At 43.8% G+C, this 17720-nt stretch overlaps 2 protein-coding genes across 4 annotated transcripts in view; both read right to left on the bottom strand.

Annotated features, from left to right (window-relative positions):
- Positions 1-684: 684 nt before the first annotated feature.
- On the bottom strand, positions 685-7092 carry tollip (toll interacting protein). 3 transcript variants are annotated; one of them, XM_070909315.1, is made up of 6 exons: positions 6956-7092; positions 4259-4408; positions 3827-4009; positions 2915-3067; positions 1757-1841; positions 685-1600 (listed from the first exon to the last, which is right to left on the bottom strand). In XM_070909315.1, the coding sequence occupies exons 1-6, from the start codon at positions 6986-6988 to the stop codon at positions 1377-1379; spliced, it is 828 nt and encodes a 275-aa protein (XP_070765416.1). In that variant the 5' UTR covers positions 6989-7092; the 3' UTR covers positions 685-1376. The 3 variants fall into 3 exon arrangements, with proteins under 3 accessions (XP_070765416.1, XP_070765431.1, XP_070765424.1); XM_070909330.1 differs by lacking the exon at positions 3827-4009; XM_070909323.1 differs by lacking the exon at positions 4259-4408 and having other exon boundaries at positions 6956-6988.
- Positions 7093-9792: 2700 nt separating this feature from the next.
- The window catches only part of celf1 (cugbp, Elav-like family member 1), a 20809-nt gene continuing 12881 nt past the window's right edge, over positions 9793-17720 (bottom strand). Inside the window, exons 12-14 of the mRNA XM_070910716.1 lie at positions 16995-17138; positions 15425-15597; positions 9793-11678 (exon numbers count right to left, since the gene is read on the bottom strand). Coding sequence (XP_070766817.1) covers positions 15470-15597; positions 16995-17138 — 272 coding nt within the window. The 3' untranslated portion in view covers positions 9793-11678; positions 15425-15469. The remainder of the gene's footprint in view (positions 11679-15424; positions 15598-16994; positions 17139-17720) is intronic.

Raw genomic sequence — 17720 nt, 5'->3', positions numbered from 1 at the left:
TCACGATTATCTGTCCTTTCCTTTATTTTAGTTGTGATTGGATTTTAATAGTTTAATAGTTAAAAGAATGAGTGGCTGCTAGTTCAGAGCTAATCAGGAACGACTTACGAAGAGAGTGTTCATTAGTCCGATTCACAGATACCTGATGAACTAATCATTACCTAATGATTCATTAATATAGTGTCTCCCAGTCTGTTCTCTAGTAATTCATCATTATCTACTATATAGTCCTCAATCCAGAGTTATTCAGGAACTACTCAGAAGCGATTCATCAATTATCAGGTCGTCCCTGATTCCCTCCTTAGTCACGACTCCCCATTTGCGCGTGCCGTGTTCAGGTGTCGGCCGTCTCAAAAGAGCTCCACAGCCGACATCCTGCCGAGCTTCGAAACAATCAGGAAAGTGGCTTCTTCATTCTCATCAAAGCTCGCCGCACCTGTATCAAAACTTTATCAAAACTCCACAAACTTGTTACCAGCGTGAAGGAGGACTCCGGGTGGAGCGATGTGGTGCTCAGCGGGGACATTTCTTCTCAACCTCAGTCCCTCGGGTCGTTTCTTCGTTCTCGATTCTCACCATATATAAAATTCGATATCATTTAAAACATCCATAATAATTTATCAGATTTTGAGTGCGCTAAACGTTTCGCAGTTTCAGATGAAACAGAAGGCAGCTCACTGCAGGTTACTACAGACAGGTTCTCTATTACACACTATTAACAACATCGACATAAACAGAAGATGAAGCGAACATGAGTCACTACAGCTCAAACAGTGCAAATCAAACCCTGGGATGGGGGAAGGGGGGGTTACAGACTGGGTTACCATGGATACTGTGAATGATTTGGGCTAGTAAGATTTACAAGTCTCACTACTGCCGATTCAATACGGTTTCTACTGTGATACAAACCTGATTCTGATCCTGTCGTGACTTAAAAGAATTTCCCAAATACAATCTGCCATTGTTATCGACTACCAGTGGCTTCTTAAAGCCAAAGGTGAGCGCAGCTGCTGCAATGCGTCGAGGATCAGGTGTCAGTGGTGACGGACAGCGGCGTGTTAGCAGAGCCAGCCCAGGCTTCATGTACTGTTAGGCCAACCAGGAGTCAATAAAAAGGAGGGGGGGGGGCAGATCTCTGTGGCTACCAGCTGAGCTGTTGGGAGCTCAGGTATAGCTGCAGTATGTGAGTGAGCTATCAACCACACTGTGTGAGGACTCTGTATGTGTGTGTGTCTGTGTATGTATGTGCAAAGGGCGGGCAATCTCTCCATGAGTAAAGACTGTTTTTATATACGTCTGTCTGCATGCATATGTGTGTGTGTGTGTGTGTGTGTGTTCGTGTGTTGGCATGTCCACTGCGAGATTGTGCTCTGCAGTTAGAGCTCCTCAGCCATCTGCAGCAGAGAGTTGATGGCCGCGTCCTTGTTGCCCTGCTGTGCTTCCAGCACGGTGCGAACCACATCCTTATCCAGGTTGGGGAACATGTCCTGCAGAGCCTTCAGGTCCTCCTCGCTGCACACTGGACCCTGGCCCCCAACAGCTGGCATGGCTGCTGGCATTGCCATGGGCACCATGCCCTGGTTGTAGACTGCAGGCACTCCTAGCAACACACAGGGCACACGGTGCTGACGTAAGAGCCGGCCTTAACGTAGCAGATACAAGGTTAGGAGTGTGTGTGTGCATGTGTGTGTGTGTGTGTGTGTGTGTGTGTGTGTGTGTGTGTGTGTGTGTGTGTGTGTGTGTGTGTGTGTCTGACCTGCAATGGGCACGTATCCTACTCCTTGCTGATACACAGAGGGCATTAGGACAACAGGTTGAGTCATCATCCCTGCCGGTAAGGACTGGCAAAAAGGACACAGAGACAAGATTGAGAGCTTTGCAGCTGGTGGCTGCTGCTGCTACTGAAATGGGATTGAACCATATGACATCCAACTCCTAATGATTTCACATCCCCACAGCCCCCGCACTCTACGACCACCGAGGTCTTCGGAGGGAACACCCACACCGTCAGAGCAGAGGGCAGCAAAGCAAACAGGCATGAACAATAAAAGCTGAAGGCCCCGGCACGCAGTGTGGAAAAATAGTCCCAAAATATTATTCAAAACAATATTATTGAGTGAATATCCCAGACTCATTAACTTACTAACACAATGTCAGAATACACTTTTAAAAAGGTGACTCGAGTGTAGAGGTCTTAACCGGGGTCCACTCGGCTCTCAGACGTGGGACCATCCTAATGTTAAGAGTCAGGCTGGGTCCAAATTAGACCTGTTCAGGTCCACCAGCAGTCACTATACAAACCACTGCGTGTGTGTTCCACTACAGAGATGATAGGAGTTTTTAAACTCAGCGAAGCGTCATGCCGCTCAAAGAGTCGACTTGTAGTTTTTTGGAGCCGACAGAGTATTTTCAATAACATGTGCCACAAATACTCTCACCCATACTGCTTATTAGGGCGCTCTCGGCCAAAATTGGCTGGGTCTAACACACACTAATGGTGACGCAGCTGCCATGCAAGGTGCTGCTCTGCCAATCAGAGGCAATTTGGGGGCCACTTTGTCTTGCTCAAGGATACCAACCCTTCGACGAAGTGGGCCAGCTGCTCTACCTCCTGAACCACAGCCGCTTACAGCTGCAGCACAAAGTAAGCTGGCTGGGGGCTGGTTAACGGCGTAGATACGCCGAATCAAAAAATGGTCTTTTTAAATCTGATGTCTGCGGTGGATGTGGTATTGTCGGGTCACATGACCTCCTTATAAATGGTGACCGAAACCGAAACTTATCTAGTGCTAAAGTCAGCAATGACAAGTAGACATTCCCGACCGAGGTGATGGTGGCTGTTGAACAGAAGTCAAGAGGAGCAGGACGAACACTTTTCAGTCGGTCCGACGGGGTTGTCTGCAAGTGTACTCACAGCAAAAGACATCACCAGGTTGATCATGCCCTCCTTGTCGTCGCCCTGCCTGCCGCTGAGGCTGAACCACTCATCCACCACACTGCCCTCCCTCAGGCCTTCGGGGATGGTGACGTGAGTCCACGCTATCCTGTCGTCCATGGAGAACGCTCTCTGGACAGCAAATAAGAAACAGAGAACCAATTACGTGCTTAACAGATCACTAAACACACACACACACACACGTGCAAAAAGGAAGGAACAAAACAGGGTTTGTTTTTTTTTTCCATGGGGCTGCTGCTCGAGTTGAAAACCATTTTAAAACCTTTTGTTGTCTGGAACAGAACCCGTCTCTTAAACCTGACTGCTGTGTCCTCAGAAACCTGAGTAACAGCTCTGTAGCGCCTTGATGTTGTGTATTTGCCCATATATGCAGTGCCCAAATAATAATAGTAAGGGTGTAACAAGATGGTAAAATCAAAAAACAAAAAGTATCTAAAACTTGGGATTTCTACTAGGTATACTAGGAAAGAGGGTTCCCATCATGGCTGATGTAAACAGGAGGTGTAATATCGCCATATGAGTCGGTCAGCTGGGAGATGTGCCTCAATACTGCCTGGGGAAAAGCAGCAAATCTTGAATACACAGAGCAATCCAAGGTAGCTGCCGGTCCAAGCTTGTTTCGGGTTCTTAATGCCATGAAGTGCCTCTAATTTTGCACATATTTAACAGAAAACATTTTCTCACTTTTTTTGGATTTGACAGCATCCCTCCTTTTTTAGATTTGTGTTAGATATGCCACTAGGGCCGAGGGGGGGCACGTCAAACGACTGCATGAACTGCACTGATGGTTGAAAATGCAGTGCTGTACATATTTAGCAGTCGAGATGATCCACAACCCTGCGGCCCCTACAACCTCCTCCACCCGCTTACCTCATCAAAGATCTCCAGGTAGAAGGAGTCCACCCCGGGAGGCACCGTGCACTGGATCACCTTGTTCCAGCGTGGGTTCTTCGCTCCGTTGTGAGCGGTTGGTGTCTCGTAGACCGCATAGCCCAGTCGGATCCTACAGTACGGATCCATCCGGGTCATGCCGTAGTTTTTAGCCAGCTTGGCCTGGACAGCAAGGCAAACAGAACGGCTTCGGTTAGGCGATGCAGTCACAGTCCAGCTGGCCCGCGCATTCAGATGTACTCAGCGGACGGTGGTGTACAGTTTGATCATTTCAAATGCGCAATGGGGAGGACACACATTGTTGAGCTATTCTTGTTGTGAATGACATTTACATTTACATGAACACAATAAAAACAGGCATATGGGATAAATTAGTGTGGAGATGGAGAGAGGGGCAGCCTGTGTGTTTACCTGGACCACAGTAATGCTGAGTCGCCCTACGGTGCCTATCGAGCCTCCATACTGCAGCTGCCTGGCTGCCTGGGCGTCCAGCTGGACCTGCTGCTGCTGCTGGGTGGGAGTGATCCGCAGGAAGTCCTGGGAAAGCTCCCCAATATACACCTGAATGCACACGTACATAAAACACAGGGATTCAGAGTGACGATGCGAAGAGAAAGCACACGCCTGAGACCGACGGACAGCGAAAGAACTTGATAAATGCACATATTTGTTGGGATGAAATTAGGGTTCAAAGTTTAAAATACTGGACTATATCGCAGCATAACTGATAATAGTAGAGTCAGTTTGGATTTTATCTAGAAATGTGTTCAATGCTACAACTTCAATATTGGAAATATGGAATTGGAAACACATAATTGGAAACACTGGAGTGCGGTTTTTAGGTTTCCGACTTATTTTTATCCCAAAAAGGGCAACGTATGACTTCTAAGTTGAACGGAAAAGGCTTAACTTTCGGGATTTTGCTTGTTTTGAGCCTGTGGTATCTATTATTCTGTGTGTGTGTGTGTGTGTGTGTGTCTGTGTGTGTGTTCATGTCTTTGGGTGAGTATCATTTTTAAGAAAACTAAAAAGCAACCATAAAATGACAACAAACACGAGGAACCTCCTGGCCGGAAACACAGGCTGTCAAAAACAACAGTCATCATTCGAATCTTGTGATCGTCTAAAAATCACTCATCCTAATGTTATGGCCTTCTTGTGCAAGTCACGTGCACGTGATCCACAACATGTGGTGTGTGTGTATACAATAGGTTTGCACAATACGGTAAACATGCCCGGAACAGGAGACTTAAGATTTAAGAACGACAGATTTTCATAGAATCACTTCCCTTGTGCTGTAAGTCTGTCCACGCAGACTCATTCATGTAAAACTCTTTGATACTGAATGCGACGTTGGGCCAGAATGGATACACTGCGAAGTACTGCACAAGAAGGGAGAGTGCGTGTGTCGTGTGTTTGTAGAACATCAATATTAGTGTTCATGTGAAGGCTGACAGGAGCATAAAGATCATAGTGTACAGGAAAATCCTCTCATAAAAAGGCCAGCATCTTAATCTGAACTCTGATCAGCACCTACAACAGAGGCCCTGTTCCCGCCCGGTATTAACGTGCGTCTCCAGTGACCAATTGTGATCGGATCTCACGTCCCCCGCTTTGTGCAAATAAACACGTACACAGTTTCTGTTTGCAAAACACCAAATACCTTGTTGTTTTTAACCAGAATTTGATGAATTTACAATTTTATCAGGAGTGTTTCTGGGGGGCTGTGCCTCACTAATTACTGAAAAAAGAAAAAAAAGAACTTTATTCACTGATTCTGGTGAAACTGGGTTGTGTTTTATAGAGAAAATATTTCTCCCTCTGATGTCCTCCGGCTGCTCTGCCTCAACTCTTCCTGGTGGACAGAGAGCTTTACTCGTTGCCACAGTAACCGCTAACTGTAGCCGCTGTTAGCCAGTTAGTTCAGTTAGTCGTGCAGCTGGCGGTCTACTGGCTGTAGAGCTTAAATAAAGCTTTATTAAACCTCCTCCCCCTCCTCCTGGCAGTCCAAAGCTCCTGTGCTAGCAGTGTAAACAAACACCAGCACACGACAGACATGGTCCATGTATAACAATTTGCTGAGTTATTTGCCAAATCCACATTATAATAAATATTCTAATTATCAGAACATCTTTACTTATTGGTGCATTTAAAACCGGGAATATTGTCATGGTGTACATGTAGCAGATTATCTGATCAGGGTTAGGGTTATGATGAGTTCACTTGCTTGTCTTAAACTACTCAAGTCATTGTTTTGATGACTTGAACTTCTATTTAAGTAGGCCTGCTGTTTTACACAAAGTAAGCACTTTTACTTGAGAGCAGTTTTTCGGCTACTTCAAGTTACCCCCAATCTACTCCTGAAATCCACTAGTTCGCTAACTTTTATTACTAGCTTGCTAACTTTTATTACTATCTTATTCGCCATTGTTGTTGACTTTACAGTCGACATTCTGCATCAGACCCGTGTATTTACTTGGCGACTTAATCCCGGTGTTTCGGTTTAACGAGTGACCCTGTTGACTGGTGACTCTCAGTCGAATGCGTCTGTTGTTATCGTAGTTACGCCAGCTGCCGAAGGCGACTTGTTCTCTTCCGGTTTTCAACAAAGTCCGCAACAACAAGCAACGTTCAAAATGCGACTGAGTGTTAGTACGTGACACGTTTCCTCAAACAAGACTACGTGTGTTTTTTGATGGAGAAAAAAACTAAACAAAGAGGCATTTGCGATGACAGCTAACGTTCTCTTGCTCTTTCCAACAGCTGTCGTAACTACGACAACAACCGACGCAGTCGCCAGTTAACAGGGTCACTCCTTAAACCGAAACACCGGGCATGAGCTACTGCAGGTAGCGGTTCATTGGCGTTAAACCCGGAGACCGTTAGCTATTAGAAGCTAACATTTACTCGTTATATACCACGACAGGGTGTTTCCTCGCTGGCGGCGGGCAGTAGTGTCAGCGTTGCAAACGGCGTGTTGCCGTTTTAACGACGAAGTGAGTTAACAGCCAGAGATGTTGATAAACTACAGTCCAGCTAGTTCCGCCTAGCTGTCAGCCAGTGCTCCTCACGGCAAACAACAACATAAACTCGGAGCCCACGGTGTACCTGTCCCCGCTGAGTGCTGATGGTGGTCGCCATGTTGTCCCTTTCCGTGTCTGGGGAATCGGACTCTGGAGTCTTCCTGTGTCACCGACGTTTTTAGCAAATTAAATGAGAACCTTCGACCTGTCCTCGCATTAGAGCTTACCCGGAAGTGTTTTGTTTTTTTTGAGAAATCTTTATTTATACCCTTAACATGAATAATCACATTCATGAAGACCACATTTAAATAATAAATAAATAAATAAAAATGTAATAAGGGATCATTTCCGCTTGTATTTAGACACTAAAGCATCATATTGTAGAGTTTGGGGATTGTTCATCTTCTCCAAAAATTCTGTTATTAACGACCCCCCCCCCCCCCCTTCACAGTAACACCATGTTGTAATATTTGTAAACGTGAAGTGTTCCATATTTCTTTAGAACGAAGCCAGTTCTAAAACATCTGACCACATGTTCTCGATGAATACACAGCTGTAGGACAAGTGCTTCAATATTAGATTTGCAGAAATGGCAGTCATAAATCTGTGTCTAATACATTCCTTAGATGGATATATCTCATTTAGGATTTCAAAGTCTTTTTCTTTGCATTTAGGCAGTATGGGGAATGATACATATTTTGTTCTCCTTGCAGTGATCTCTTTTTATGTCCATTAAATTAAGATTTCTTCTTATTTGGCCTGGGTACAAAACTTTTCTGAAAGAATTTCCTAAAAGTGTATTATTCCTTTTTTTGTCAAAAAAATTTCTTCCATGTTCAGGTGCTGTAAACTAGGTTACTGAGAATTAACAAATGAATCAGTGCCCTGGGAATGTTTTTATGCAGATGAACAATTGAGATATGTGCCAGTAAATCCATTGTTATGTCAGCCGGCCACTCTAGCTCCCATCCTGTGTCACACACTGTAATATAATATAAATTAGCTGTAGGCGATTCGTTAGATGCAGTCTTTTCTATGACGGCATCAAATTCCTCAATTCTTGGTTCTTAATCACCTAAACATTCAAAATCTTAGTAATTAACTGGTGCAATTTTGTTTAGGATTTGTTCCAAGACCAATGTTGCACTGAGTGGGAGGATGTGTATATTTTAAAACTGAAGCACTAACTATATACATTCAGACTGTGCAGTATTCCCCATTTATCACAAGACAAGTTAATTGCATGTCTTTGTTTTTGTCCATGTCCGTTACACAGGCTTGGCCTTTTACTGTCTCACTGGCGTGCTTCTATGGTCTTTTAACCAAGTCGGATCTCACATTGTGGAATTCTGGAGATCATTTATGTTCATAGATCTGAGGTTTGATAACGGGAGACTGCGGGAAAAGGAGCTTCTGCTCAGCCGGCCATCTTGCAACTTGATTTTTACTTGAGCAGAGTTTTTTTCTTTACCTTTAAACACTTCCAGTGTCAGTGTGCAAGAGGGTGGCTATAGCAATCACAAGCCTCCATTGAGCCCCACTGATATGCCCTCAGATTCATTTGATTTGCCAATAGTAGTGTAACTTAATCACATAACATCACCACACATTCCTGCTAAGGACCCCTTAAATGTGGTTATGAAAGAATTGTGATCAAAACACATACAAAGTGTCTATGGCAGACAAACTGTGTGATGGAGTTTCTAAATGACCTCAAACGCATCTTTGATATCTCTCTCCTGAAAAACACACTGATACCGATATATATATATATATATATATATACACACACACCGACACAGGTACATCTGTGATGATAACATCAATCTGGCCGATGCATCGGTTGGACCCTGTTTGGCATCCAAATATTCGCATGCAGCATCACATTATGATGCATTTTCTTACACCCTGTGACATGTGACATGATGTGGAGGACCTGCTCAGCTACAGGTGAACTGTCAGTGTGAGGACAAGGTGCAGGTCAGGGGGAGTATTTGGACAGATGATTTGTGCTTTATTTAAAAAAAATATGTCAGTAATCTACAGTGCGGTTAAAGTTGTGGGTCAGTAGTGGTTTTTATTTATTTATTCATATTTCATATGTCTGAGGATGAAGTACAAGTCTGGAATAGTATTTTGATGAATAATTTTTTTTTTTGTTCAGTTAACATTTGTGGAGATAATGGGGGGTTTTCTTTCTTTTTTTCCTCTGACTGGAGGTCAGAGGAATACTAGCAAAACATGTCTTTGTCGAAACACAAGCATTCACCCTCTCATTTGTAATACTTACCTTTGTGTCTCTCCTTTGTGACCCCTCGGGCAGCAGGCAAACACTTAAGTTATGCAGTCAACCAATGAAAATCCCGACGCCGCGTCAACACTGTGTCACGTCATGCAGTTTGACAGACATGATGGAGGAGCTAAGTCGAGGACGTCTCAGTGTCTCCACATTTAATGAAAACGGACTGGTGGCGCGCTTGAGGGAACCTGTACATATATAAAATATATACACAATTTGCAGTAAACTGCCTAAAATTGAGGGTGGGTACCAAACCTTTTCTCTCTTTTTTTGGTGTCAACTAAAATGTGTGCCCGGCACTGTTGAAAACTGGCAAGTATTGGAAGCTGCATCAAAGGTCTTGTTTCTTTTATTCATTTGTAATGATCGTTTTTCCTGATTTAACGTACTTTTACCAATTTCTTATGGAATTGTATTTCTTGTGAAGTTCTTGTATGGCTGCTTGTGGAAAAAAAACGCTTCACATTTGAGAACTTGTTCTGTGAGGGGTAAAAAAAAAAAAAAAAGGTTTGTAGGAGAATATGTTCTTCCAACTGAGGCACTGATAAAAGTGTGTCGTGTCATCGATGTCATTACGTGTCCGCTGCAAAACACAAGTCATAAACATCAGCAAACCCAGTGGGGAGGATGGTAGAGTTATTTTTTTATTTTCATTTTTTTTAAAACCTCAAGTCACAAAGCAGTGAGGTGACGCGGTAAAGAAGGCAGAACCTGATTGATCCTTCTGTGTACATTTTGGGGCACTGATTGGTGCTTTGCAGGTCAAACCAAGATTCATTTTAGGGACATAAATGCACTAAAGTCTGCACAAAATGTTAACAACTTGTCAAAGAAGTTTCATTTGAATTTTAAAAAAAAGTCAGATAGAACCTTAATAACAACTCCAAGGTCACGATTTATAATTAGGTATTTTATTCTCCGTATATGTTGATTTGTATTGTTGCCTGTAGACAAATGTCACATATTTGCATGCTCAGTTGACCTGCTATGCCCTGACTAACATGCTCTGTGGGTTCCACAAGCAATTAACAGGAGTTCATTGATTCAAACTGAACCAACTGAACTTGTCTTCAAGTTACACAGTTCTTTCAAAAGAACCCTGGTGTGAGTTCACAGTAACATTTCAGTTTCCGAAACTGTGGGAAACTATGGGACCTGTAAAATAAAGTCCTACCAAACATTCAAACAGGATGAGATCGTGGGTGACTGGTAAATTACACTCGGCACGAGTCACAACGTGGGTCCGCCGGTCAGGGAAACGGACAGGCTGCAGGGTCTCTCTGAAATGTATTCAATAAATGCACAAAAACACAGTATAAACATTATACACGCCACTGCTTCTGAGTAGGCCCCTTGTGTTATATGATACTGGTCTAATTTCATGTTTCTACCATCATCTCACGTCAAGTCTGAGTCAGGTCTTCAGTAAAACCCGCTGTGCGTGACGCCACCCGCCACGCCAACCGACCCCTGCTTCTACAACTAGTGGGACCAGTAAAAGCATGTCCAATAAAAAAAAAAAAGGTGGGGAAAATACTGATTGTGCAAAACATTTGGCACCAGTTTATTCATCGTTTTAAACTTATTAACACAAACTAGATCACATTTTGCCAAGAATTTCAGTGCAGATATAAAAAAAAACAAAAAAAGAAAAGAAAAAAAAAAAACACCGTGCATACTAAATATACTGTGACAAAAGTCTTTGTGTCTGATTCTCCACACACACACGCACACGCACACGCACACACACACACACACAAAAGAGCAGAGCAGCATCATGTGCTTGTGGTGAGCTGACAGGCTTAAAGTAAAAACCGATTTTTCTTTTTCTTTTTTCTTTTTTTTTTTTACACTGACAGTAAATGTTACCTCCTCCTTACATCACTCAAATGGGAACTTGAACCCCGTAGCTAGCCTAGCAGTCATTTACAAATGTCCAACAATTTTTCTAGCCTTAGGTGACAGACACACACACACACACGCACACGCACACACACACGCACACACACACGCACACACACACGCACACACACACACACACACACACACACGTCACCTAGAGACAGATTAGCTGCTGACACACACAAAAAAAATAAACACAACAAAACCAGAGGATGAGGGGGTGGGGTGGGGGGGGTGGGGGGGGGGGCACTGGGAGGACCGCTCCACCACACAGGAAATAAAAACAAGGTTAAAAAAGGTCAGACTCGTGTCAAACTGATGTTTGCAAAATTTCCAGTGGTTATGTCAGCCAGTTCTAGAAAAATAGATTTTTCTTGCGATAACTCGAATGGAACTTTCAAACATGTCCAGTGGCGGTCTTTCGAGTGCCCCTGTTGGCAGCACTGAGGACATGTGGGGAAACAAGAAAACGAAACCTCCCCTGGGCAATCAGCATCAAACACAATGTCAAAAGGTGAAATTGGAAGCGTCAGAGAGGCGCAGAAGACAAGGACTGGACGATGAACTGTGACGCCACATCAACATGCTAGGGCAAACAGGAAGAGATCTAGAAAAAACAAAAAAAAACAAAACAAAAAAAATAGGAAAAAACACAACAGGGAGACAAACCTAAGTTAAACAGCAATGGAACACAAGACAGGAGAGAGAGAATAGAAACCAAGAATGATCATTTCTGTGCGGGGTCGATTACGGCCTTAAAACACTCAAACAGTCGGCGTCGTGGGACAGAGTGAGGACGAGTCGCGTGCTACCAGGGAACTAACTGACGTGGGCGACAACGGCGGCGAACACACACATACGTCAGCCGGAATAAAACGCCAGCGCAGAGTCGGTGATGTGCAGGTGGAGTTCTGGAACGGCAGCTGCAGTCCACATCACACAGGGAGGCCGGTCCCAACCAATAACCAAATGGTTAACAAGCATTTGAGTACACTTCTACACGCTACTTCAAATGGTCGATTTTTGTCGGTGGGTTTTAGTTTAGTTTTAGTTTTGCATGTTTTATCCAACGTGCTACAAATGACGCAATGCACAAGTCACGATGTCACCGTGTTTCATTTTCCGGATGTCACGCTCCAACCGTTCGATGCAGACACTAGTTTCCGTTCACGAATAATCTCTCTTGGCTCTTGAAACTGAGCAGGCCCGTCGCAGTTACATCATTGCTGCTTGGTAACGCGGTTTCATTGCAGATGCATTGGAAAGGTCTGCATTGCCTTACTCCACGGCAAAAAAAAAAACTATGACAAAGATGAGTGCAGACTTGACGTTTACTCTGATGGATTGGGCCGGTTTGCGCAGGTTGCCGTAGTTTGCCATTTGATTTTTCGCGGCGTAAAGAAAATCGATGGAAGCCAATAGCTGCCTGGAACAAAAACGAAAAATACATCTGAGGCTACGCGGCATCCACTGATGTTCTTATCATTTTCCATCTGACAATTCATATGCATCCTACTTTATAGGCAGCTTCAATTTTAGCCACAATAAAAAAAAAAAACTAGTCTGGTCATATTCTCTATATAGTCACCAAATGCCACGCACAAAGCCAAACAAACAATGGCCAGATCCTAGTAACAAGTATTGCGAGCCGTTTTTAAGGATTCACGCCATCAGTGGGAACCATTGGCTTGGGGCTGTGAGGCAGTGAGTGTGCCATGGTAAAACATTTTTAAAAAAACAAATAAAAACAAACGTGAGCGAAAGAAACGCCCTACGAAGAAGGAGGCCCCTCTAAAGGCGAGATCCTCTAACCACATAGGGACAAAGGTCGAAAGCGATTCAGGTGACCCTCGTTAACTTAACAATAACGTGCCAACGGGAAGCTGCTGCTGCTGCCGCCATTATTCACATCCTGCAGTAGCCCAGTTCGTGTGATAAAAGATTCACAAGGGACCGCGATGAGCTTACCACTCCCAAACAACACTTAACGCGCGCAGAATCGTAAATCCCGACGCGGCAGAGAGTCCCCTCATACAGAATCATGATCATCAAGAATGTCCAAGCGCTAACGTGACATTAGATAAATGGGACAATTTTACACAAGATATGGTGGCCTTTTGACATGGCAGACCCTGTGGCAGCGAGAGATTCTCCAAGCCATGCTCACATCCCACGTAGTTTTACTCTGACTGTCCAGACTGTTTTGCTCTGACTCAATCTTTGGACCTGGACCTGGAATCAGTTTTAAAAATAAAACTAGAAATAAACCCTGGCGTAAAGTCACCGACAATACATAAGGTGACTAATTTAATCATATAGAAAGGTAGGCACATGCTGAAATGGACTTTTAGAATAAACTATGCTCCCTATGTTCTTTGGAAAATGAGTGATTTATTCAGATGAAGGCATTTATGACAGAGAGGGGGGGGGGGGTTCTACAAAATCTATAGCATCACCGATGGATCCTACACACACACACAGTCTATACCCACACTGACACGTCACCAAACGGGGGGAAAAAAATGCTTAACAAAAGGCAAAGAGAAGACACACACCAGGAGTTGTTGGACTTGACATTTTTCTTTCAAAATAATTTCAATTCAGATAAATAATTTAGGCAATAAATAGTTCCCCAACACACAGGAGAAGTACAAAAACCTATATAAAAATAGAAAAGGCATAATGGTTTAAATATACATCTCAACAATTGTCTCGCTTCCTAGTTCTATTAAAAAAACAAAACAAAAAAAACATGATATCTTGCAAGTCGGAGCAACTAACAGGTTTGTCTTGAGCAGTTTGACACTTGACACATGAATTCGCCGACCACAGAAGATATTCGGTGAGAGACAAAGTGGTGTAGCCCTCTATAGATTGGCCTAGTCGCTAGCTAGCAGGACAGTCGCTGAGGCATGGATGAACTTCTTTCAGAAACACCTGGATTCAAGGTGGAAACAAACTAAAACCATAAAATGTGTTCATACAAAGCACTACATCCGCATTAGACAGACTCTTGGGTATTAAGATGAGCGGAACAGGCCTATGTTGTTTGGTTTTTATTGGCAAATTTCACAGTATCGCTAGCTACAGCGGACAGTTGGGCCTCACGGCCACATCGGCCTGACCTCTGACCTGGCGCTCAGAGAGTACAGAAGCACAGGAAGAGCACCACCAAAACATGCTGCGTTCAGTCCTCCGGAGAGTCTACGCTTACATCCACCGTCAACTGCGTTCGAAATGTGTCTTACTCACCTCCGGATAAAAGAAAAATACAATAAATCCAATGACTACACTGCATACAGAAAATCAAGTCCAGCCAGCAACCCATGCGCAAAAGTGTAGGCATTCACCTGCGGCCACGCAAAACAGCTGCTACACCCGGACAACAAGTCGGACATAAGCAATCGCCAATGTGTCGCGTGTATGTGTGTGTTCAGAAACAGGTGGCAGTCCTGTCAGGCCACCGAGCTCGGGGGAGTTAACAGTTAACGGAGACAACAGCTCCCTCCATCAACAAAAAGGGGTCACGGGGTGGAGGTTAAACCTGACTTTAGCTCGGACTTGAAACACCAGAGAACAGGAACACGTTCACAGCATCAACGGGCTGCTTAACTGTCACAATAGTCAATGATTTAGACTATGCCTTCACTACACTACACACTACACACACACACACAAAAATATATCTAAATGCCATCTGCATGTTTTGGTGGAGCTCCTCCGTATGAATAATCTAAGCCTCCGTGCCTTACCTTACCTCGAACCTCACAACTAATGCAGGTGTGTATCACGTACACTGTCTCCTTAATACAGATACCTAATACATAAGTAGGGAAAGCCACACATTTTGGCTCATGAAAATGTAAAAGAAGACCTAGCAATGATTTCCGTTTCCTAACCAAATGTGGACCTGTCTCTTCCAGCTACCGCCTCCTTTCAGGAGCTTCACGCTGGGTCTGGCTGGTGCGAGGCAAACAGGAAATTTGAAAAGAAACAACAAAAAAAAAAAACAGATGGATTTGGCACGTGGACTGTCAAATGTGTTCGGACACATCCTAACAATCAACTCATGTGTATTATGTACCACAGCAAACTGATAACGTGTCAACTTAAATGAAAATACACCCGTTTCTCTTATTTGTTTGAAAAAAAAGGAAAACAAAGTGCATGAACCACAACGGAACACAGGAAGAATCCAGTCTAGCCTGAAAACGCTTGCATGTAGCTTCGTGTATCTCTTTGCCGGGACATGTTATAATGGCCAGGAGAGGCAGCGCAGCAGACGTCACCCTGCAATGCACAGACAAGTTTCCGAGCGGACCAGTCTTAGTTGGTTATTCATTCCCCACTTACCATAACACCACCCCGCCTAACTAAGTCCGCGGTGCCTCAGCACCTTCAGTAGGGCTTGCTGTCATTCTTGGAGCGCTTCAGCTGCACCTTCAGCCTCTTCATGCCGATCTGGAAGCCATTCATTGACTGGATGGCAGCCTGCGATGACACAGGGTTGTCATAGCTCACAAAGCCTGAAGGAGAAACACAAACAGAGTGGCAACAGGAGGCTAAAAACAACAATAATAATAATAATAATAATAATCCCTCAAGGAATTTGCAATCTGGCAACAGCATGAATTATTACAGTATGAGGCATTCATTTTGCGGGGGAAAACAAAGACTAACCGATATGGCTAACACAGACTGCTGAAGCCTCGTATTAGCTTCAGATAGACTTCTGAGTAAACGTTTGCAGTTTTCATAATGTGATCAAACCTCTAACTCTAACTAAGCATTACATTTATGCTCGTCGGGAGCAAACTACTTGATTCTGAGCAAAAACACTACCAGTAATTTATTATCTATTGTCCTCATTACCATAACTACTACTTCTTCTAAGGGCTAAGGGAAAAGCAGACTGGTGCAATTGTCAAGGGTGTGCAGAGCGGCAGGCAGCGGCAGTGGCTTGTAAGGACTGTTTGTAAGTCCATCACCACTACGACCTTTTAAAAAAACGATTTTAAGCAGTAAAAGAAACGAGAACGCGTATGACAACATCCATTGATGTGTAAAAGCTTGGCGGATATCTACAGTATATGATAGCTGTGACATTGTTGGCCAGCATAATTGTACACATTTTGTACTGGTACATCCAGTGCAAGAGTAGTAGTCCAAATTAAAACATAATACAATAAAGGGCCACATTTTAATAAAGCAAGCGCAAACAACCAGTGCCAAATGGTAGGTCTTCGCCCACAGACTGAGCCAATCACAGTGAAACATGACAACAATAGCCCAACAAATGCTTGGAGAGTGTTTGATTTACACTTTAAGCTTTGGTCCCGCGTTCCTGTGCACACTGTGCCATCAGCTGGAAGAAGGCCAATTAGAAATCAAACACTGGGAGTCATCCAACCTTTTAACTGCCGAGAAAAGTGAAATAAAACAAGTTCAGCGATCTCACTCGGAACTTAGCTGGTTCCATAATTTCACCAAGCCCTAGTATTAGAAATATCCAGGTGTCCAGTTCAATCCAAATGTCTCTTTTGGAAAACATCAACGACATCACAAAGACTGCATATTTTCCACTTAGGAAATGTTGCCAAGATCAGTCCTGTTCTTTCCATGGCCGATGCTGAAACACGCATGCATTGGTCTCATCGAGGCTTTTCTCTGGCTCACCTAAACACAACGATTAGCAATTTACGACTGCTGCTAGGATATCAACCAAGACTAGAAAATTTGATCACATAACCCCTGTTCTTATTCCGTTACGTTGCCTGTCCATGCTAGATCTGACTTCAAGATTCCTTCACATGAGTCAGTTACAATAATTTCAACACAGCACAGATCCTGAAGAGAGGGGGGGGGGGACTGATATTTTATTGATCATCAGAAGACTTGTATACAGAAGTGTGCGTGAACTCACCAAAACACTTGCTGAGGTTGGTCTGTTTGTCAATGAAGACTTTAGCAGAGATGACGTTTCCAAAGGGCATAAACATCTGGAGTAGGTCCTGGTCTCCAAACTCCTGGGGCAGGTGGTAAATGAACAAGTTGGCACCTTCTGGACCTGGAAATCCACGAGTCCATTTTACCGATCACTCGAGCATTAAGCACAGTGATATTTCAACAATTCATGACGCAATAAGGGTCAGTCTAGTTCTTCAAAATATGGTAATGAAAGCTGTATCATATGGGCCCCTCCCCCCCAAGGGCTCATGTGGTAGAGAAAAAGATATTGATGTGGAAATCTGTGGCGGAAAGCGGCCAAGCCTGGCCGGGCATACTGCAAAATAAATCGATTTGACAGTTTCATACTGCCTACCACCAGCATTTTCTCTCTGGGGTTACTTTTCCTTGTGTTTTAAACTCTCCCCAGTATCTGCCCGCTCTCCCTGTGTATCGAAGCTTTTGGCGAGCACAGACTGTGGCTTTTTGGTTCCACTCGCGTCTCTTGAGTTGTGCATTTGAGTCATTGAGTCCTTGAGTCCTGTGGTAATTTCACAATTCAGATCATATATGCATTTTTTTTTTTACCCTTCTCATAGTTTAAGCAGGGCTGAGATCACAAAGTTGAATCTGTGTGCACGGTCTGCCACATTAATATTTTTCTTTCCCCACCACATGACCCCCTTGGAGGGCTCCGTAGTAC

This window comes from Enoplosus armatus, chromosome 1 (assembly GCF_043641665.1).
Source record: "Enoplosus armatus isolate fEnoArm2 chromosome 1, fEnoArm2.hap1, whole genome shotgun sequence".
In the NCBI taxonomy this organism is placed as follows: Eukaryota; Metazoa; Chordata; class Actinopteri; order Centrarchiformes; family Enoplosidae; genus Enoplosus; species Enoplosus armatus.
This window is presented reverse-complemented; position numbering and strand designations above follow the sequence as displayed.